Source organism: Seriola dumerili, unplaced genomic scaffold (assembly GCF_002260705.1).
Source record: "Seriola dumerili isolate Sdu_G_001 unplaced genomic scaffold, Sdu_1.0 BDQW01000138.1, whole genome shotgun sequence".
Lineage (NCBI taxonomy): Eukaryota > Metazoa > Chordata > Actinopteri > Carangiformes > Carangidae > Seriola > Seriola dumerili.
This window is the reverse complement of record NW_019174393.1, coordinates 1997018-2021504: the sequence shown is the minus strand read 5'-3', so window position 1 is coordinate 2021504 and position 24487 is coordinate 1997018. Positions and strand designations below refer to the sequence as shown.

Genomic DNA, 24487 nt, shown 5'->3' with positions numbered 1-24487 from the left:
GTCAGAGCTTCGACATCCAGTTTGAAGTAAACATCAGCTGCAAATGTCTGAATGTAGGAAAAAGAAAATCAGAAAAGAAAACTTCAGTTAGAAAGAAAAAGAGAAAGAAAAAGGTAGAAAGAAACTATAAAATTTAAGGTGTGGCTACTGAACATCTAGAAGCTACAATAAGACAGAAAACAAAAAAGAAAAAGGAAAATTCTGTGAAGGTAGAAAAAGAAAAACTACCATAAAAAAGAAAAAGTGAGAGAGATTAGAAAGATGGATGGATTGATGGATGGAGGGATGGAGGGCCTGTAGTTTGCTGCAGCAGCAAATGTCTACATGAAGAGAGAAATAAAGGAGGATATAAAGACAGAAGCAAGACAAAGAGATGAAGAAAAAAAGGGAAGAAATAACAGACAGAGACGTGATGAGAGAGAGAGAGAGAGAGACAGAGAGAGAGAGAGACCATCACCAGAGTAAAACTAAAATGAAGAAGACAAAGGATCAGAAGGAAGAATAAAGGTCCAAGAGAGACGGAAGGAGGGAAGAGGGTTACAGACGGTGGACGGACAGGAAAGCCTTCAGGCTGCAGTCTCACCACAGTATCACTAACACAAGGACAGATGCAGGGACATGGAGGAGGAGGTGTGTGTGTGTGTGTGTGTGTGTGTGTGTGTGTGTGTGTGTGTGTGTGTGTGTGTGGGATGAAGCCACATCAAAAGGAGGAAAGTCGTGTCAAAGCAAACCTGGAAGTCACATCAAGTCAGTTCTTGTTAATCCATTTCAAAGTCTGTCCTCCAAAGGCAAAAACACAAAAACACAAAAACACAAAAACCAAAAAAACAAACAAAAGCCATGACAGCTTCCGCCACGCTGCCGTCATTCACCGCTGAAAAACACTGCCAAAAGCTGCCATACAAACACACACACACACACACACACACACACACACACACACAACTACACATGTATACAAACATAAACAGCACACACACACACACACACACAGGTACAAAAATCTCTGTCTGGCTTTCAGGCGTCTCCTCCTCAGGTCTGTCTACCGAGAATGCCCGGCGGGCGGCGGCGCTGTCGACATGTTTGATCTGAGCGAGCTCCCGCCGAGACCCACAAAGCCAGACTCTCCTCCGCTACCCCACAATTCCACAGTGCTGTTTCTTCTCGCCCGGCAGGCCCACAGCCGCAGTCTGCCATTCATTATGCGCTCAGCAGGGGGCCCCAGCAAAACTACTAAGTCCTCGCCGCGCTCAGGCTCATAAAGAAGCACAGAGAACCAAAAACTTAACTACGTAAAGCCATGTGTGCAGCCGGCTTGATGCTGCGCTGGCATTTAGCTTCCACTAATGTATGTGTCTAGTCAGTAGTCTGCTCCGTGTACTTCCTGTTTACCTGCCTCATCCTACATGAGAGTGAGAGCTCTTCCTCCTCCTCTTCTTCTTCTTCTTCTTCTTCTTCTCTTCCAAGTACAGAGTCTGTTTTCTTTGCTGAATCTTTAATTGAAGTGGTCCTCATAAGCCACTCTAAGCTACTGCAAAATAATTAATGATGAGAACATGATTTACAAAATATGAAAAAAAAAAAGAAAAGCCGAGCTGAATACTTTACAGGGCAGCTGTACACTTGATGACAAAAAGTTTGATTGAATGTAATTCCCTGATGTTTGATTATCGCGTCGTAAAAAGTTTGCCCGTACTTCAAGGGGCTTATTATCTGCTCGTAATGCATCTGCAGTGCACTCCAAGTAAAGTGTCACCATTTGTTTTTAATCATTTTCAGAGCACCTGAATTGCCTTATTACAAACTGCATAGTTCAGTTCTGATTGACTGAGTCACGCTGGGCTGCTGCTGTAAAATACATGATAAATGCACACCTTTTGAAAATCGATTAACATTTAATTTACATATTAATGTGCAGACTGAAAGTCACCACTCACACGGCTAATAATGAGGCGCTGAGCCACCATGTTGTTACTGTTTAAGAACGACACTGCTGAGAATAACAACTCCTCTTAGCTGCTCCACAATCACTGCAAAGCAATCTGTTATATTTATTAACCTGCTATAAAACTGATCTGGATTCACAGCTATTCAGCAGCTGCTACACACCGGCTCCGGGATCAGTGGAGATTATTGGTTTGTTTGTATCTAAATTAAATTCAACCTGTTGATTTCATTCATTTCTACGGGTTCAGCTCGGTTCAACTCTCAGTTCACTTTATTGCCATTTGTTTAACGTATTTGAAGGTTTGGAGAGGAGCTCCTCCTCCTGACTTCAACATTAGACTGCGACTGGTACTTGATATGTTCATTGGGGCATTTAAAAGTGTTTCTAATTATTCCTTTAATGTCCTGTGAGTTTTAGCCACTGGCACATTGTCAAAGCGTCATGGAAGCTGTACCGCCTCCTCTCCTACCTGCGCTAACACTGCTAGTGCTTTGAAAACATGTGTATGTGTGGTTCGATCAGATTGATGTTTTTAGCCACTGTGGTCATTTATTTTTGAAGAACAGTCTGTTATTGTTTATTCTTTGCTAGCCTTGTCTGTTTTTTGCTGAACAGGTAGCAGGCAAGCTAATGCTAAAAACAGGGGCGATAGGAGGCTGAATTATACAGTAAATGTGCTGTATAAACAAAGCCAGGGAGCTAAAGCAGGATAAAACTGTAATTTGATTCACCAATAATGCAGAAATATCGAGTAATTGAGCTTCTAATTTGTGTGTGAGCATGACAAGGCAAAGTTGCGGCTATGTAAAATTAGCTTATCCAATCGGCAGGAGATATTTACGGATGAGTGAAACCATAAGGTCCACATTACGCCAGAGGGATCAGAGTGCAGCGGGCAGCCAGGATGAATTTTACGACCTTCCAGTTATGGGACAGTCTCTTTAATCCCCCCCCCCCCACCCTCCCCTTCCTGGCTGAGGCGAGGTGTCTATCTGTCGGACTAGCTGATGAAATGTCACCCAGCAGCCGCCCTTTTTTATCTTTATATCCTCATCATGTACAGAGACTCCCGGCAACGTGGTCGGCATTCAGGTGGTCTATGTGCTAACGTCCCCCCTCCACCCCGCCAGTGGCTGCCCGTTAAATAGTCCCTCCTGGTGCATTGAGTGCAGGAAACCCTACACTTCCTAAATGTTAACTGCTGCTCCTGGGTTAACGTTATCCCCTGTTGCCTGCTCTCGCCCGCTGACGTCTTCCAGGAATGCACTGGTGCTTAAAAGGTCAGAGGTCGACTTGTCCTGGAGCCAGAGGACTAACTTGAGGCTCATGCTGGGAATAGAATGAGTGTGTGTGGAGGAAGAAGAGTGTGTATATGATGAGTGTGTCGATGAGTGTGTGTGTGTGTGTGTGTGTGTGTGTGTGTGCGCCCTTAGCCAGCAGTTGGCACCTTCAAAGGCAACGGCCAAGTTCATATGACCAGAGTGTGTGTGCCAAAAACAGGGGAGTGCACATACTGTATGGTACCAAACACCTCTCTCTCTCTCTCTCTCTCTCTCTCTCTCGCTCTCTCTCTCTCGCACACACACATGCACACACACACACACACACACACAGACGGCGCACACACACTCCTTCTCCTCCCTCCTCTCTGAAGGTGTGACGGTGAGCTGCTGGGTCAAAGTCAGACAGATGGCCCTCACAGTCGGGATTCAATATCGGTGACCGAGAACGTAGGACCCACCGCAAACACACACACACACACACACACACGCACACACACACACACACACACACACATACAAAAACACAAGACACTCACACAGACACACGTACAAGTGTGTGGCATGCGCACACACCCGCAAAGGCGTGACAGCACACGTATGACCTCCAGACGGTGATCATCACCGATAACACAAAACACACTTCACCTACATCTTTATGAAACACTCAGTCAGTGTTTCGGGGGTTTGTTGCTGTAATTGTAATTTTTTCAAATATCATAAAAATACAATCAAATGTTTCTATTTGATATAATAATGTAGTAAAAGTCATTTCACATTGGTAACTGAAAAAACAACTCAATAAGCATCTGTAAATGTGGTAATTTCCAAAAGAGCAGATACTTAAATACTTTATGTCACTGATCAATTCTAGGCATCTTTTACTCATATTTCTCACTGTGCAAAGAAAAATATCTAAGAAAATAAACATTTCTATTTGCAAAAGTGGTGTTTAACCACAATTTTCACTGTGCTGGATCTACTTGTACAATATATCCTGCATTTCTTTACTTGTGAGTCACGACAATTTCCACTTCCCTTGATTCTGACTCCATCACAATGAGATTAAAATCTGGTTTCTATATGAATCAAACAGCACAGATGGCATGATATCAACCCATGTGTCATGATTTTACAGTGTGTTCCTCATGTTTATTAGTTGGTGCTGTTGTCCTCTTATCGATCACGGATCAATAGGCAACATATAATCTATCATGTCAATCAGCTTCCTGTGAAGCCTAAAAGCATGCTGGGTAAACAGGGATATCTCATCTGCTGTTCCTGAATTTTTATATATCATATGCATATGTTTTCTATGTAAATATGATGTGTTAACATTACGCATTTAATTTATTTATGCAAGTTTATTAAAACAACATACATATTAAAAAAATCGATACGTTTATATGTGTTTTTCTTATTAATTTCTAATTAATTTTAAACATGTCCACCTTCACATTCTGGAAAAGTGTCTCAGACTTTTGGATCTTATTGTTTATAATATCAACAAATACTGAGGCGGTGGGATGGAGATCATTTATGTAACATATGTCTACAACATAAGCATACATACATAAATGTATATATTTGTATAGGCTAGATATACATGTCAATGTACGACATTGTTCTAATTTCTAATGGGGTTTTATATATATATATGTTTTATAAAAAGAAACATTAATAAAATAATAAAAGTAAAAACCAGAGCCTTGAAACAGATTGATGTGTAATTCTGCATGTAAAAAAACAAAACAAAGAAACTTTCCTTTCTCCAGCGGTAATGAAACAAACTCTACACACACACTCGACACATTACAAACACACCCTCTGCTTCCTCACATCAACACCTTGATACAGATAAAATGTGACTGTAACTCTCCGTCTCCTTTCGGCAAACAAACGACTATAAATCAAATTGTCCTTTACAATATCCCTCGTCTTAGCAGTGCTTAGCGCACAGTTAGCCTACATTATCCCCACTTCATTTAGCTCGGTAAACAATTAACCCAGCGCGCGTGTGTGAGCAGAATGATTGAGGGATTTGGCATTAGCTATGCTGCGTCGCGTCTCCACACTAACTACTCTAAGTGTTTAACATAGTTAGCCTGCATTTACAGCCACCCTCTCTCCCACCCTTTTCTTTTTCCTCCCTTCCTCCCTTCCTCCCCACCCCCATGAATCAATATGCCTAAACGCTGCCACCAACTCAGAGAGAAAATAGGGGTTAGGTAAGTTAATTTGAAACAAGCGATTAATATTTCTTTCGTTAAATAAGCACACACACACACACACACACACACACACACACACACACACACACACACACACACACACTCTAAGGGTCGGTGCATCGATGAGGTTTGTCTTCCTTCAGCCCTGGTTGCGATAGCATTTGGGTTTCACTATAGCAATTACAGCCTTTAATTGAATTGATTTCGATAATGAGCCTCTGTAATGACACCGCTGTGGGAATGGTTGTGTGTGTGTGTATATATATGTGTGTATGTGTGTGTGTGTGTGTGGCGTGTGTTTGCAATGAATGAGCTACTGTTGTTTTTCTGGACTTAAATGATCTGTGGGGAGTCGAGCAGGATTTAAAGATGAGGAGACACACACACACACACACACACACACACACACACACACAGACATATTTAAAACATGGGTGCATGCCGCTCTAATAGCCGCCTCCTGATCAGCTGTCTCCTTTCAGCCTTTTAAACCACTTGTCCGAGGTCTAACCTTTCAGCTTGTTGCATAATATCCTCCAGGCTATAACACATGAATGTTTGATGACACACGACTTAGTACATGAGAAATTTAATATCCTACACTGCCATATTTCCGCCGTTTCCGGCCCAGCACCACCTACGACTACTTCCCAGGTCCTGGGGCGGTTGTGGCGGTCAGGTTTCACTGGAGCTCGTCTGCGGAGCGGCGAGCTGCTGAAAAACTTTAAAGAGTAAATCAGCTGGTCTGTCAGTCGGTGGGAGTTACCTCACCTCTTTCTCCCGCCAGCTGGCTCGTCTGCTTCTTAAGCGCGGCGTGGAGAGCCATTGTGATAGAGCGGTGATATGTGAAATGGGCTCGCACCTGAACAAACAACACACGTTGACTGACAGGGGGCCCGTGGACACGAAGCGCCGCTCCCCTCGCTAACAAGCACTTGGTTGAAGACACACTCTTGTGCACACTTGAGAGGCTGATGCTGGTCCGATTATATGGATTTACTTTGATTACACTCAGCAGATATTGAACTGATTAACGGCGGCTGAATCAGGTCCCAGGTATCAGCTGAGAGCGCCAGAATCAGGTGAGGGGAGGCCAAACAAGAGCAGACATGTTTTTGTGGAAAACTTTAGAAATATTCCCACAAAATATTAGTCTGTACAACTCATCACAGTCAACCTAGAGACATAAATACTGAGCTGGGAGGACTGTTTGTGATTTAGGGGGCACGATTTGGCAGAACAACAAATTCCTCTTTAGTGTTTTGAGCAGTGCATGTTATATACAAGCAGCATTAAACACACAGAGGCTAAATTCATACTGTCGCTTTAAAGGAGAATATTTTTCTGTTTACGACCTTGTAATTTTCATTCTTATTACTTTTGATACAGCATAAAAGAAAAAGGTCCAACATAGCAGAACCACTAATGGTCACTATTTAGTCACAGAATCCAAACGATTTCTTTGGAAGTAAAAATGAAAAGTCACTCACAACACCTCATTAAACCGGACTCCACAGTTTACGCCGAACAACAGAGTCTAATGGACGTTTAAAACAGACTGACTGGGGAAATAATTTATTTTCCTGTCAAATAAGTTTGGTAAAAATTGTAGTTTCTATTGATCAACTGCACGTGAGGCTTTTAGGGGACATCTGAAAATTGTAGTGTCAGTCAATACTCCGCATGTGAGGCGTTTAGAGGACATCTGTAAATTGTAGTATCTACCGATAGTCTGCAGGTGAGGCGTTTAGGAAACATCTGTAAATTGTAGTGTCTGTCAATAGTCTGCATGTGAGGGGGTGGGGGGTGGGGGGGTTTCTTCAATCTCCTTCAAGAGTAATAAAACCATATTTACAAAGTGGAAAACTACAACTCTTAAATTTGCCAATTTAGATTTTCATTCCAAATATTTCAGCACAACGTGAAGAGAAACAGATTATCAGATAAGATTTTACTTTCAAACATGAAGAACATCTGTTAAATCAAAATGTATCTTGTCAGGAGTTACAATAAACACAAAAGGCCTGCGGTGTGAGGGGTGTCGCAGTGGTACAGTCCGTCATTTCTCCAGCGAGCACACAAGTTCCCTTCAAAGGCTGGAACAGTCAGAGTCTGGAGACCACAGGGGCTTTTGCATGAAAGAATATGATTTCTCACATCATTTAAAATGATAATACGCATTATCACTTACAGTCTGTGCCTCTATCTGCAGCTCTGTCCACCAACTTGAAATAATAAATGGCCGATTAAATGACTTATGTCTTTGGATTATAAATTGCCGCTTTTAAACCTTAACCCTACTGGAGATCACACTTACTTTGATGAGGCCCTTTGATGTGCCTTTGGTTGCATGAACACACACAACCTTGCGCCTGTATTCTGGCAGCAGAGCGTCACTAATTATCTCGCCAGCAGAAAGGTAAGGGAGGTGGGGACCTGTGTGTGTGTGTGTGTGTGTGTGTGTGTGTGTGTGTGTGTGTGTGTGTGGTCTCTGTGCGACGGTAGCTTTTAATGAGCCCCACGCTTCTTATCGAACTTGGCGCTCGACAAATGCTCTGATCCGCCCACGTGGAGGACGGGGCTCGACTGATCGCGTCTGAAGACACCACCCCACCTTCTCCTCCCCCATGCCCTACACACACCCCACCCAGCACCATGATACCCCCCCCCACCCTCCCTCTTTTGCTCCCCTCTGCCTCGCTGTGTCAGAATGAAAGATCCTTGAGAGAAACTGCGAATCAAAGAGCTTTTCATCCTTTTTCTTAAAGAGAAAGAGGGAAAGAGAGAGACTGAAGGAGAGATTCAACAGGACAAAAGAGAGAGAGAGAGAGAGAGAGTGGGGAAGAGGTAGAGAGAGTGGGAAAAGAAAAGAAAACAGAGGATAAAGGACTGAACTTCTCCAAGCTGGAGGGCACTCCAGAGGACATGTCCTAGATTAGCTCTCACCCCTCCCTCCCTTCATCCTCCCATCTTTCCATCCCCTTCACCCAGCTTTGGGGGAACAGCGGCCCCGGGGCCCGAGCGGCAGGCGTCAGGAGAAGGGAGGGAAAGGGGGAGAGAAGAGGGGAGACACTGGGCATTTAGACATCTGTCAGCCACTAATGAAAGAGTTCAATTTAGTGGAAAATCTCAAACAACCTTGTCTGACAGGCGGGCTGACAGGCTTTAACTCGCCCCGTGTTGTCAGCGGTGTGTGTGCGTCGCAGCGTGTGTGTTGTGTTAGCGTGCAGGGTGGAGTGGATCAGGGAGAAAAAATTAAAAAAAAAGGAAAAAAAAGTAATGCAATAAACTCAGACTGTGCTGAGGCATATGCTTGGGCATAAGTGTGTGTGTGTGTGTGTGTGTGTGTGTGTGTGTGTGTGTGTGTGTGTTAAAGAGTCATGCAGGGGTGTGGATCAGTCTATGCAGCAGGGGTTGGGTCTTATGGCCTTAAATCGCTCCAGGGGTACAGGGCATGTTTTTCCACGATAGATGGGTTGTATGTGTGTGTGTGTGTGTGTGTGTGTGTGCATTTAGTCCTCGCTAGTGCTATTAGAGCTGGAGAGATGAACACACGGGCTCTCCAGGCAACATACACATACACACACACACACACACACACACACACACACACACACACACACACACACTCTGTCTCCACCCCCCCGGAGCTTCATTAGCGGGTCATTAGAAACGACTTCAGTGAAAGCTGTTGTTCTTCCCTCACCCGTCTTCACAGAGAAGACTCTGAGTGTGTGTCACGCAGATGACTCATTATTTTTGTTTTTTATTGAAGAAGAAAACAAAATAAAAAATCAGGCGAATTGTTTGTTTTCTTTTTTACTTCCTATAGATGAATCCACCTGCTGATTTATATGTTGTGCTGCTGCTGTCAGTGAGGAGGCACGGTGCAGGCTATAATCATGTGTTGCTGTGTCATCACATGAAATACAACATTAAATAAACATCTGGATCATATGAAATCATAAAAGTGGAATTCTTTTTGGAATATTTCATAAATGAAAGCTCTGCAAACCGTCATAAGAAAGGACAACGACACGGGTTGTGCTAAAGGTGATTTGAAGTTTCTATCTTTATCCGTTCATGAGTTTGATTGGCCGCGACGGCGCCCAACTGGAGCCAATAGGAGCGTCCGATTTCAGAGACGTGACTCTAGACGTCACCAGCCAAGATGGCGGATGAGAATCGATCGGTGTACACACGGGTGGAAAGCAGCAGTGCTCCAGGGAAATGTTAAGACTCACTTTCCATGTTAGTTTATCGATGGAAGTAAACGACTCACACACACAAACAGGAGCTTGTTGGGAAGCGGTGACTCTCTAGTTTAACGCGTCTCTGGCTCAAACCGTCGCAGACAACATGATATTTGGGAGCGTGTGCTCGGATTAAGTTGGAAAAGTGGGACAAATGCAGAACAAGGGAAGAAGAAAAAACACTCAGCTAAATATAAAAAATAGTTGTGCAGCAGGAATGAAAGTTACATATTACTGCTGTTTGTCATGTTGGGAAATACACTAATTATCTTTCTTGGGGAGAAATATGAGGCTACCACCATTAGCCAGTTAGCTTAGCTTAGCGAAAACACTGGAAACAGGTGAACAGCTCACCTGGCTTTGTCCGAAGGGAACAAAAAGACGCCTCCACACATATTTAAAGCAAATTAATTAACGCGCTTGTACCAATGTGGATGTGTTTCTCTGCAAAAACGTGAACAAAAGTGAAATCCTTCCCCGTACACTGCAGCCTCTTCACGCTGACTTCGAAGCCATGGCAGTAATGACAGCTTGTTTACTTCCAGAGATTCTCCTGTAATCGAAAGCTTTTCTGAGCTGCACTCATCACAGGATGACCTTGTTCACTGGGAACTACAGTGTTCAGTGTCTTCTTCCAGACAGGAGACACAGCGTCGTGTGGTGGTGAAGGCACCAATCTGCTCCGGTTACAACGCTCCATGTTTTTTATTAGATGTAAAACAGAAACAAGAAGCCTTAGTAAAACAATCAGTTCCTGGTCTGACCTGTGGTGTGCTGTGGAAACATTACTTCATCCCTCAAGTATGACAGACAGGTCCGGAGCTGACATGAATATACACTTCCTGCATGCATAAAATCACATATACATACATTTGGTGTACACGCACTGTCAGATCGCTGACAAATCTGAAGCTGAGTGATGGAGAGAGATGGAGAGATGAAGAGGGGTGGGGATGAAGCAGTGCTGCTGCTGCTGCCGCCGCCGCCGCTGCTGTTGTTGTTGTTGTTTTTTTTCCCCCCCTCCATCCTTCGCTCTCGTCACCGTCATCACCTCTCTGAGCGTCGTACAGGGAGAGATTCATCACATAAACACCCCCCCCACCCTCCCCTGCTTTTTTTTTTTTCTTTTAAATGCCCTCCGAAAAAAATGGCAGCCTTTCAACTGCCTCTGCCCCAAACCAACATGGCTGCCAGTCGGCGCTGCCAACGCCGGTGCCCTTTTCTCCAATTTGGCCCCCGTCCAGCTTTTCACGCTGATTGCATCTCTCCCTGTTAGGGCCTTGGTTTTGGAAGGAGTGATGTGGTGAGCGAGCGAGTGAGCGAGGGAGGGAGAGAGTGCCTGTTAGGGCCTTGGTTTTTGGAAGGAGAGATAGAGCGAGGGGAGGGGGAAGAGCGCCAATACAAACATTGTTCCGCTGGCTTTTTACAAGCCAGGAGAGTGGGGAAGTTAATAAGCAGGTATTGGTTTTTAACTGCGGCCCGTTTATTGCTTTGCCCTCGAGCGTGCTGGAGTGCTCCACTCCACCTTTTTCCTGTCCATCTGCCCATCACCTCTGCTAACCTCCCTCTCCATGTCAGCTCTCCTTTTGTCTTGACTCGCCTCGTTCGGCCATTAATTCAGCATCCTCATCATCTGGTTTTTTTTCTCTGCCTCTAGCTGACTTCTTCTCTTCACCTTTTCCTGCCCCCCCCCCCGCCTTTTTAAATTTCTTTATTTTAAGCCGTGGTGGAGCCATGTGAAAAAAATTACAAACAAGCCCAACATGAACCACTTAAATGACCTATCATTATGTCACTATTGATTCAGTGTACTGTGTTTATTGCGTATATGTATTAGGTTTTAAAACCACATCCGTCTGTCAATACCGGACTGTTATTAAAAATCGGATGTCAGCCAGTCGGTGTTGTCCAGCTCTGATGAATATGACGCAGATTAATTATGCTTTTATTGTGCAGCTGATCAATGTTGTCTGTGTTTCAATGGACGGTTTTAATTTGACCTTCCCTCAGAAGCTTTTCTGCTCTGCCAAGAACAAGAATGAATTTACTGGAGACCAATAGCTCCAGTTCTCCCAGTAAAACATTTAATTTCGCAGCTGGTTGTTTTGTCGTTTCATTTTCTCGTATATTTAGAGCATCAATAATAGAAAAATTGTTAGACTACCATTAGTATGAAAGATTAATATAATAAATGCATGATTTTTTTGTGTTAAAAGTTGAAGAAGGTCTGATTTTATCATGTTTCTTGCACTTCTGAGGCCAAACCTGGTACTTGACTTAAAAATAAAGGCCCTAAACATAACAAGCAGAGATGCTGCAGGAGAGAGACGCTGGTGAGGAGGAGGGATGACCAGACAGAACAGAGGAAGGGAGGGTGTTATGGTGTAGAAGAAGGCGATTTCATGTTCCTATAATCCTGAAACTGCTGCAGTATGTGTCCTCCCCAGGGCAGTTTCACACCTCCAACAAGGGATAAGTGACTAACTCTCACGGCGCAGGAAAACAGACCAAATTTAACATACTTATTCCACGAGCAATTAACACGGTGACTCTATGCAAAACAACAAGCTTGACTCGGGAGTCGGGAATACGAGCGCAAATCCCACGTACAGCTCTTGTGGGATTCTCGGTATCCACCCTGTCCTGCCCAGGAGGGCTATCCACTGATCCAACTAACACAAGCGAACGAGTGCAGGCGCTCAAGTGATGAGACTCCAGTTAGCCGTCGCAGCCAACGAGAGAGGCGGGGAAGCAGCCAATAGCCCGAGCAGAAGGGATCTGGGGGCCTGTAAATATCCACCCAGGGCTAAAGGAGCGAGAGTGTGAGCGAGCTCCGGCCTGCTTCCTCCTATCGCTCTCCTGGGCTACAGGAGGGAACAATAGCGGAGAATGGAGCAGACAGCATGAAAGGCAACGCCACAGCATCAACACACGCCTTTGTAGTGCGAGCTAAACACCAGCGCCAAGACAAACAGAAACACAAGCAAGCAAACACCACCAGTGGCACCTGAACATGCATGACGTGACACCCGTTGATAACGCACATGTACGGTGAGATGGTTTTATTCATCAGAAACTCTTCACACATCCAAAGTAAAGGTAGAAAACACTTTCAACATGGTGTTAAAACTTCAGGAAAAGACAGATTTTTTAAGAAACAATGATTGTAAGTGAAGTGTGTCACTATGGGCAACTCTCTCTCTCTTTCAGTGTTATCGTCAGAAGAAACACTCCTCCTCCTCCTCCTCCTCCTCCTCCTGCCCCCCTATAAAAGCAGCTGACGCAGCATCACTCAGGTTAAGGCCGCCTCTTCCTCACTTTACATGAGGAGGGTTTTCTGGTCAAACACCTCAGGCGCTCATGCTCAGGAGAGGAAAAGGATAAAATGACCCCAGGGTGAAGGCAGGATCAGGTCTGGGCCAGTTCCAGTTTCCAGACCAGAGATTTTACAACCACAGGAACACACTGGGTGTTTGCTGGTACAGCTAACTTGGGTGGGCAAGACAGGGCAAATACGTTTAATGGGGTAAGGCAGCAATATTATGCTACGTGGACCTAGCTAGTATAGCAGCAGCTATGTTATGCTACGCGGATCTAGTGAGTATCGTAGCTAGCGCTTGTGCTACCTCTGCTTGGTGGCCGTTAGCAGTAGCTAATGGTGTTTACTTGTTTGGCTAACTGCGGTGTTAGTTGCGTGATGACTGCTAAGACTATTGTGAAGCGTAGCTGTTAGCAACTGACAAACACTAAGTCGTGCTGGTGTCTAGTGACCGAGGTGTTAGCTTGCGCAGCTGAACTGTTAAGCTAGGTCCACACTCATGTGTTCTCATTTTAAAACGAAAATGAAAATATTTTGTCTAACTACACGGGGCACGTGCACGCCGCTGTGAACAGGAAGCAGACTGTCGAAACGGCAGTTGGCTAGTTGCACAAAATACTACGGATGAGGAACAGCAAAGACAGCTGTAGCGTTCAAATGCAGAATTTAGCTGCACAATAGGTGCTAGCAAAGACAAAAAGGTCAGCAGCGCTTGTCATTTGTTATCCATGTTGCTTTCAGCACTGGTAGTCGAGGCTGATAAGAACCAACCAGGGAACGAACGTGAGTGTCTACATGTTCATTTTTGGAGTTTTAGATAATTGAAATTTTCAGAGTAGTGTGGACACCAGACGGAAAAACGTAGCAAAAGTGATGCATTTTAAAACTTAAGCGTAGCGACGCTGCGTCAACCTTTTTCATAGAGGAAGAGCGAGCTCCACCTTGACGCAAGCATACAACAGTGATATACAGGCTTCTGAGGTTAACACTGAGAGACTGTTCACATAGTAAGACACACAAAACAAATGTTTAAACTGCATTTGTTTACAAGAAAATTGCAGGTGGTACCTTTAACATGAATTCAATAGTTTGCACTTTCTTTCACAAACTAACTGACAGTCATTTGCTCACCTGCTCGCACTTTCGGTCACTCACACGCTTGCAAATGCTCTGTGGCAGCAGTGCAACACACACTGATGTAAAAAAACCAGTGTATTCACACACATACACACACACACACACACACACACAGACAAGACACACACGCGCGCACACACACACACAGGTTGGGGCGGGGCCGCCTCAGGGTGCTGCTGTAAGTGTGTGATTAGAGGAGAAAGTAGGCAGAGGAGAATGGAGGACACACACTCACCCCTGTTAAGGTCTTTATGTTATGCAGTGCATTCTGGGCTTCAAGGGCAGCTTTCCTTGTATAAAACGTGACAAAACAGCAGCCTGGGGAGAGAGACAGAGAGAAGGGATGAGCATAAGGAGCAACAAAGAGCATTTTCTCTATTCATCTGCTTGGCATCACCTGTCGACACTGGCAAACGCTGAGTGAATGTTAAGGACGAAACATCCTAGCTGAGGGGAAGAGAATGCTTTTGGATTCGTTTCAATGCTGATGACTTGAGCCTCGAGGAAGTACACACACACACGCGCACGCACACGCGCACACGCACGCACACACACACACACACACACACACACACAGACCAACAGAACAAAGGCGGCAGAGACAGAGGAGGTGATAGGAAAAAAAAGAAAGAGGTTGCCTCTTCATTAATCCCTGAACAATATGCCAACAGTTTCTTACTCACTCATTCACTAAAGAAAATGTTCATTTATTTGGTCACACTCACTCACTCATTCAATTCTGTGGAGTTCCCAGTGATTTGCAGGTTAAAAGAAATCCAGATAACAGAGTTAAAACGTGACCAATTTGACTGAAAAGTGCAACGTCAAGGTGACGTCGTAAATTCATTTTAAATGACTCGATTTCAGCGTGTAGTTAGCACCATACAGTGCCGCAGGGATGACGTATTCTTGTAGACCAACCCTGAAGTAAGCGTCACTCTGGTTCCCTCCACAAAAGGCCAATGGGATTTTTACATTGGCTTTTGGATGATTACAGAAAATAAACTGAATAAACTGTGACAAATAAAAGTTTATGATGCTGAGACGTTTTGTTCAGCACGATAATCACACATGAACATCACTTTTTATCATTTGTGAAGCTTAAATACAATCACCAAAAGCGTGACAGTGAATAAGTAACATGAACACAATGTCAGACCAGATAATGAAGTGAAAACTAGACTAAAAACACTTTAAATCCACATTTATGCCAGGTTTAACTTGACCACTTTAGACCTGTAAACCAAAGCTCACTCACTCACTCACAGTACCGTATGTGCATTTGCATGCATGTGCATACACGGGCGCATGAAGAAAGTAGAGAGGGAGCTGAGGAGAGAGGGGTTTTTGCCTGTTCATTAATCTGTGTGTAATCCCTGCAGAGAGCGGCTGAAACACTGCAGTTGTGGGCCATTCTCAGTCAGCACGAAAACCTGCACAGTCAGGCAAAAAAAAAAAAAAAAAACCCAGCAAGAGGACATTTAGGTCAGACACAGAGGTGTGACTCTTCAGTTTTTCCTCATAAACACAGCGGCTGTTATTTGATTTATGTCAAACATGGGGTTTGGAAAATTCCCTCTCAGTAAGGATTCTTGTCTTTGTTTATGTCCTCACAACACTTCTGACACCATTATCCAACAGCCACAGGGAAATTTAAAGGAGCCAAACTGCTGAGAGGGATGGGTAAAAGACACAGACAGCCCTCTGTAAAGTACGGAGGGTTCGCTCTGTGGCGAGCTGGTCAAGTGGAAGAACAAATATGAGACTCGCGGTGCATCAAGATCAATGAACACCTGCGCTTTAAGTGACGACCTTAAGGAGAGCATCGGCCTCAGACTGTGAAGCTGCTTCTGTGCTCCGTCCAAACATGTGTGAATGTGTGAAATAGAGCCTCACTAATACTGGACTATTCACGCCCAATACCTAAAGAAAAATTAAAAAAATTAAAAAATACTCCACCAACGACAGTCTTTTAACATAAACAAACATCTCAGTTCTCGCCGGTGCGTCGAACTCTACCTTTGACCTCTGAACATCTACTGTTCCATTACAAAATGGAAGACAATGGGATACAACTGAAAGCACCAGAACAACAAGAATGAATTTCAATCCCCATCTCAAACATATTTTTTATCATTTCCATAGAGCAACTTTCTTGCTATTTATTGACTCATATAAATATATATTTATATATATTGCACTTTTTCGTTCTCATCACAGGCTGCGTTCAAAACATTCATTTCAAATCTGACTGCCATTTTAACCAATGGCTAGTTCCACTTCACCGAGAGCTAGCTTCACTATTAGCAAGTAGTAGCTGCTGTTTGTAGCAGTACTTGTTTGAAACTGTTGACTGAAATTATATTTGATGTGACTTATAATATGATTTTAATGGAAATGCCACAGTGTAAACACACGACCTCAATCCGCCGGGCGTAAAGTCACTCGCTGCTTAAAGAGCGACCACAGAACACGACCGCAGGCTCCCTCAGATTACAGACCCGACGGTTGCTGACTTGTTTCGTGTACATTAGCATATGTCAACCACAGGTGAGCCTCTGCGTCTTCCTTCCAGTTGCTGCAGGTTCATATGTTTGGACCTTCTGCCTCCAGCGCTGCACATCTGTTAATTTCGCCGTGTATTTATTTGTCCAGAGATGAGCCGAGCGCGCCATTGTTTACATCTGCTTTTGTTTTTTATGACACAAATCAACTCAGTGTGAATGAAGCGGACCGGTTGTGGGTTTTGTTGTCCGTATCGCAGACATCAGCCCTTATGACACTTGCCCTGCAGTGCATCTTAGTGAAATCCAACAGTGAGCATCTGGAGCGGGTTTAGCATCCGAATCCCAGAGTCCCTTTGATGAGGCTGGGAGCGTAATGGATCTGAATTCCTGCGGTGTCCTCTGGGTGCCAGGGCTGTTGAATAGTTGGCCCTTAGCCTAGCGTCAGCAACGTGATTGGTGTTGTGATTCAGATGGTGCAGTGCCTGTGTATTAGCAGGGATAACTCAAAGCTTAGTGTTTTTCTTCTACGACCTCCAGTGTTTATGGCGGCTCGGGGGGGTCACTCCACTAAAAACCCCAACCCCCCCCCCCCCCCCCCCCCCCCCCCGGCTTCTGCTTCCACAGTATCAATTTACCACCGGGAGTTTCGCTCCAGCTTCTACCAGTGAAAGGCATGGAGATAAGACGGGAAATTAGTCACGACTGACAGAGTTTTACTATGTTCTCCATGTAGGTCACCAAACTGATACGGCACAGACACACATGACGTCCACGTACAGGCAGCCCTGCTTCATCTTTACTCTATTATTGTGATAAAAACTGGACTCATTGAGGATAAGGTTAAATTAGAAACATGGGAATAAAAAAAAAAAAAAAAACTCCATTACAAGTGGAAGTAAAATTTTCGTCAGTGAAGTGTGATTAAGAAAACGGTGAATAATGGTCTCGTTCTGAGTAAATCTTAATTATTGGACATAATCAAGTGACAAAAATCGTTTAAAACAGAAAAACAAAATGCACGTCCCCAACATTTAAAATCTTTACTTTTACTTTTGTTTAATTCCCAATTTTTATGGTATTGCTCATGTCCTCAATGTTCCTTCCTTTGGATCTATGGAAGGATTAATTCTTCAACCTCTTTCACTCTTTCAAAACTCTTGAGATAATTTAAATCGTCATTGTCAGCGAGTGAAACAAGGCTTTCTTTCTACGTAGCAACACTGAGATTAAGAGCTTATTAAATTCAGTGTAAAATCTTGGTCTGCAAATTCACTAGAAGGTCTAGTGAAGCAGAGCAAGAGCAGAGGTACAACGTTTCCAGCTTTAATGCACAATATAGAATGAGTGCATATAAAAAAAAAGAAAACCAAGGCAGAACTACTCAAAGTACTTGAAAACTGTCTCTCTCCTTGAATCCGCAGAGTCGTCACATGAACTAATGGCTGCTCTGAAACCCAGGTGACACACGCCGAGCCGACCTGAATCACGGCTAAACATATTGAAACTGGCCTTTATTTTCAATTATAATCAATTGAAAAATCAACAAAAAACTGATTTTCCCTTCAGATCTGCAGCTCTTCATTCACACACTTAAAATATAAGGGTACAAAAACAGTGGACTGGCACTTTGATTGTTAATTATTTAATTTATTTTGACTACCTACCTGCCAAGCACACAGGTGTACCTTGGCTGCTGTCATGGTTTCCATGTGAAAGCACTTGAACTTTTAACTGTGGTCATTACACTTCCTGCGTGCTCGGCGCACAATGGATGCTATGTGGATATAAGACGGAGCTCCCTTGCATTGCACCTGTATGGTACATTATAATTCCATCCATCATAATTCCAATTGCACCTGTGTTCAAGCTTTGGCCCCTCGTGTGCCATTAGCATTTCCACTAGCACTGTATGAGGGTTAGCTGCTAGCCAGCGCGGCTGTGAATTATGATTCTGGTGGCATTTTTTATTTATTTTTTATTTTTTTGCATATCTGTATATGGGAGGTTTAGCTTTTGGTGTTAGCATTAGCGATTCTGACGGCATTTAATGTGCAGGGGAGGGCTGGCTGTAAGAGCTGCGTTAGCCGCTGTGTGTTGTGATTCCCATGGTGTAGCCGGGCATGGGAGCCATGCGGCGTGTGGCGGATCGTCCCAGGTGGTGAGCTGTCAAGATGAGGATCAAAGAGCAGAGGAGTGGACCTCACACACACACACACACACACACACACACACACATAGATAGACATTCCCTGCAGTGTTCCAGTTCCACCTGTTTAAGAGTCAGCACACTCGCGCCTCACACACACAAAGCTACAGAAAAGCCACTGAGAGCACACATATTATTTTAAGTGTATGTCTGCATGTGTGCGTTTAAGTCACAGACAAACATACCTGTACGACAACCTTGAACGGGTGAAAAAGTGCTGCAGACCAGCATAAATAAGCTCTCTCCGTCCATTTGTATGTACGTGCGTCTTTTTCTCTCGCAGCACAAACATTTACCTGAAGGCCGAGAGGGCTCAGAGCAGGGAGATACTCTCTGCTTGTGCTGTTGAAGAGGGACACTCACAAACACACACAGGAGACGCACACGCACACAACCTCGGACAGAAGGGAAGAAATCTATTAAGACGCTCGTGTGTGTGTGTGTGTGTGTACGGGTGAGACAGATGAACACGACGTGGGAAAGACAAAAAAATAAATAAAAGAAGAAGAAGAAGAAGAAGAAGAAGAAGACGAGGGGAGAGGAAGAGCGGCTGTGAGCGGAATAGCGAGCAGAGGAGGGAGATGCCTGTTCATAAATGCTTTATGGCTGCTGAAGGGGGCCTTTGACTGAGTGAAGACCCGCAGCCCCCCGGCTGTGTCAACACATCTACCCCCTCTAACCACAGGTCGACCCCGGCTTCACTGCTCAAGACAGCAGTAGCTGAGGGGTGGGGGGTGGGGGTGAGGTGCATTCAGGCTCATGTTTTTGTATTTCAGGTTGATACTGGCTTTTTATTTAAAACCAGGCACCGCCGGTCGGGCCGTCTTGTTCCTGTCTGATCGTGGCGGTCAGACCGGGTCTGGGCGGAGGAAGCCTCGGAGGTGACAGCCTGCCCCCGCCATGTCTTTGTACATTTAATTCATGATGGTAATTTTTCAGTGCAACGCTTAATTTAAAAGAGAACATCTCGGCCTCCCCTGCCGCTGAATAGGTGGGTGGGTCATGTTAGCTTAAGCAGCAGCTAATCTACTTAAAAGACTTTTCATTAGTCTGGGTTTCGGTGCAGAGTGACCCGTCCTGGTCTGTTTCTCAGATGTCAAATTTAACTATTTAGCTTTTTTGTTGTTGTTGTGTTGTTGAAGTTTGACAATGACAGTAAAGCTTATCATTGTAGAAGCTGCACATGATCGCAGGAGTCATCTTTCTTCATCATCACTAATTAGCCATAAAAAAGAAAAGATTATGGTTATAATTAGAGCTGCAGAACCAACAAGAAAACCAGGAAGTATCCTGACAAAGTGAAGGCATGACATCAGCCGTCTGTAATTTGGGCAAGAAACAGAGTTCCTTGACATTCAAAGGATATAAATTCTTTATGAATCCTTTTGTGCAGTTGTTTCCACAGCAGCTTTTCATCATTTTACTCTTGTTGTTTTCCATGTAAATGCACGTTGGCTCATTCTGTGTGGTGCAAATTGTTGCATATGACCTCTTTCAAACGACCAATAAATAATGTATTTGTAAATTATATATCTGATTTGTGACTTTTTCCTTCTCATATTGATTTATTTGAATAATATTTACAGACCTGGAAGAAAAAAAAAAACATCCAGTAATTCAGAAAAAGGCAAAGATTAGAGCAAAGTCTGAGAAAACAAACATTTTTCCGCTTTCCTATCCTGTTAATCATCTCATGACCACAAAGATTTATCTGGTGTGTTCAAACCTGCAGGTTGGAAAACGCTGCTCTATCCAGCGCTCGGTTGTTCGGGGTTGAATCAGCACAGACTGAAGAAAGGGAGGGAAAAAAGGCAGGTGGAGGTGTGGAGGTGTGCAGGTGGGGAGTGAAAGGAGCAAAGCCCTGCAGCCTCGCAGAGTGGGAAGTATGGTTTATTAAAAGGGGGGAAAAAAGAGACAGGTGGGGTGTGTATCACTGAGCTTCACCCCAAGCCCTTCCACCTGCGGCTGGCTGCAGCTTTCACACCGACTCCCCCCCCCTTTTCTCTCCCTCCATCACTCCGCTTCCTTTTTCCTTTCCCCTCCACACTTCTTTTGACCCCCGGGGTTCCACTCAACCGCTGACCCACATTAACTACACTCCAGAGCAATTACTGCTCGCACAGGCCTCTGGGTGGCATGGGATACATACGCCACTTCTCTCTAGTTCTGCACCCCCCACCCCCCCCACCCCAAATCCTTCCACCCCTCGCACTGTTCCCTTTTCGCTCTTGTGCAGCTGTAAAAATGCCCCTTAATGTGTATAATTTATGTGTGTCAAAGAGCCGCTGAGTGACAGCAGGGATAGGAAGGAGGAGAAAAAAAATGACAGAGAACACATTCTGAATTTGACAGCGCAATAAAGAACAGATTGTCAGATGGAAAAATAGGGAGAGGATGAGTGGATGGCTTCAAACAATGCTGCATCTCTGACGGGCGTTTGGCTGATGTTCTAATCCTGTTAACGCAGGAATCGGTCCAGCTCGCGGCACTTCACAAATCTATACAATCCACTGGTTACTTTGGTGGAAAACCACCAATGTCACCCCCCCCCCCCCCTCTCCAAAATCCTCCCTCACTCACTCCCCCTCCCTCGCTGCGAAAACAACAAGAGCACTTTCCGGAAATCAAAGCCGCTTTCTGGCTGACCCCGAAGTGCTCACGGAGAGGGGAAAAAAAATAAAAAATTCCAGTTCTGCAACTTCGCTTATAACCAAGCAACTCTCTCTGTCGCTGAGCCATGCAAAAGTATAAACATGGAGAAAAAAAAAAAAGAAGATACACAGAGACGAGTCGAGGATCCACACACACACACACACACACACACACACACACACACACACACACACACACACACACACACACACACACACACACACACACACACACACACACACACACACACACACACACACACACACACACACACACACACACACAATCTCCCATTAAAATCCACCTGCAGCTGCTCTCTAATTGGGCCTGGGTAGCCGACTAAAAAAGCTAACGTCTAGTTAAGGCGATATAATTGGCCGCTCTGCTTTAGGAAAGAATGAAATAAATCAGCCCTCCATCTCAGGTCGGCCCCGTCTCAACTGAATCCATTAGAGCAGATAATTGTCTTGGACGGCAGAGCGTTCGCTCAGCGTTACCACAGCTGAGCGAGAGGATACAGTTGGCTCGCACTTTCAAAAGCCGATGTCTGCCATTGGACGGGCGTGGGTCCCCGGACGTTGCAACAGAGCAACCCGGGCCTGAGCAGTGATCGGAAATCAGATGCTGTAATCTGCCTGCATGTGTTTATCTCCAGGCTGGAAGTTATTGCCTCAAATCTTCACTGGATTTTTTTATTTATTTTTTTCCCATCAAGATGACATTTCAGGTTAGAGATTTAAAAAACGACGGTTGATGTAAAATCTATTTCATGTGTCCGGGTCAAACACTTATCAAGTAAAAACACATCACCTCTCAGGGACCAGTATCGATCGTAATTTCTTGTTTTCAACGTGGTTCTTATGAAAAAATAAAATAAAAATAAATAAACTGTTGTAAGACAAGGAGCATTTATTGTTGTAGTCAAGGTGAAAATCTGCCGCATCCTCTGTGTCTATCTTTGGTGCTAAACTGTGTCGCGGCTCCAGCGCTTTCCCCAGAGATCAGCTGTCAATCAAGCCGTGTGGGTGGCAGCGTGTTGTCACTTCTCTCATATTTGAAGGTTTGACTCTTTTTTTTTTTTTTTTCTATAGGTGGCCCCTTTTGTCTTTGTCTTTTCAGCCGTGGTGTTGTGGCTGGAGGTCGAATCACTCTTGTGCTGTAGCGGGAACAAGAAAATGAAGATTTATCTACATGAATGCGTCACAGATTATTGGTTTGGGCGAGGGCTGAGGGATTTTTTGTTTAGCCGATATTACTATTCTTATTTCATTTAAACTACAGTCCAGTATTTGTGGTCTGCATAGTATTAAACAAAGGTGTGTTTGTTATGAATAATCATCTCGTTTCTACATGAAAAGAATCAGATATGCTAACTCTTCTGTATCGTAGCTGCTTGAGCTAACATTAGCTCGAATTAGCTCTTCGGTTTTTATTTTTCTTCCCTGTTAACTTACAGAATTAATGTTTAATAACATATCACTATAGGTATAATTAATATTACTCAATAATATTCAAATATAATCATGACATAGTTGCCCAGTTATTGTATTAATGATGGACTAGTCTTTACATTGACAACATCTAATGCTAACAGCACTGCACTGTAGCTGCTTGAGCTAACGTTAGCTTCACAGAGAGACTGGATGAGATGCTGGAGGACGGGATTCAGAGCTTTTACAATGGTGACGTTAAAATGTGCTTTAATTGAAAACTCTATCAACTCGCTCTCTGTCTTCCACACTTAGTAGCTGCCAAGCTAGCTGCAAGCTACCTGTTAGCCGCTGATGTGAGGTGATCACCTGGATTTTTCATGTAGCACAGCTCTGTTTTTATTTTCCCAAACATCAAATTTAAACAGAGCCATCTTTGGTCAAGTGTAAATATTACAACATGCAGAAAGCACGAGTTTCTTCTCTGTGAACTTACAGAATTAATGCTAATTGACTCAATCTGTGTGAATTCACCAGCCACAGTCGTCACTGTAGCAAAACTTTAGCTGGAAAACGCTGAAGATGCTGCTAAAGGCTTAAGTTAGACTAATAGCTCGAGCTCAGGTCATTTGAAAAGCACTAGTTTTACCTCTGTGTAAGTTGCAGGTTTGACAGGTCACTTTATCTCTCTACAAAATCATATTTTGTCCCCACTACATTAATAATCTCACTTTTCCACTCGGTTCAACTTCCACATGATTAAAGTCCCTTATGGCTCCAACTTAATTTTTTAAATTTGGAATTATTTCCAGGCCATGTTGTGCACAGAGGCTTTTGTGCAGGATACAAAATCTTAATGAAGACATTAAACTTATTTTGTGCATGTGAGTGTGAATGTCAGTGTGTGTGTGTGTGTGTGTGTGTGTGTGTGTGTGTGCCTGAGCAGCTCATGTGGGCAGGCTGGATCATTAAGATAAATGACGTAGCGCATCCCCTGCCAAAGCACAGACACTGCAACAGAACCCGTCATGGCGCTTAAGGTGGTGTTTTAGCAAAAGGACCATTTTCTGTTTACCCCTCTGGCTCTCGTTGTCTCGTTCTCCCTTTATCTCTCCCTCCATCTCCATCTCCATCTCTTTTTTTCAGCACAAAATGCCAAATTGCTCCATTTCTCACTCGCTCCCCTCCTCCTTCTCCTCCTCTGCTCATCCACTCATCTGGTTATTAACTCCAAACACATTAAACCAACAGTAGTGGCACGATATTCCCCAGACCATCCTAGTCAGCATAAACACACACAAACACACACACACACTGCACTAAATGCACACACCTGGGTCAAACTGCAAAATGGATTCTGCGTAACACAAAAGTGGCAGAATCTGATGCTTCAGGGGCAAAAAAAACCCCAAAAAACAACAAATCTGGGAACTTATTAAAGGAAAACAAGCTGATTTCCCAATTATTTTCTGTGGTTGATTAAGTTTTGGATTCTAACTAAACTAAACAGGCTTAAAAGGATGA

General features: G+C 44.0%; 1 protein-coding gene across 11 annotated transcripts in view; it reads right to left on the bottom strand.

The window, feature by feature from the left end:
- LOC111225050 (CUGBP Elav-like family member 2) overlaps window positions 1-24487 on the bottom strand; it is a 200400-nt gene that overhangs the window by 46662 nt on the left and 129251 nt on the right. For all 11 annotated transcript variants that reach the window (XM_022749801.1, XM_022749799.1, XM_022749803.1 and 8 more), the window contains exon 4: window positions 14404-14486. In XM_022749801.1, the coding sequence (XP_022605522.1) occupies window positions 14404-14486 (83 nt within the window). The remainder of the gene's footprint in view (window positions 1-14403; window positions 14487-24487) is intronic.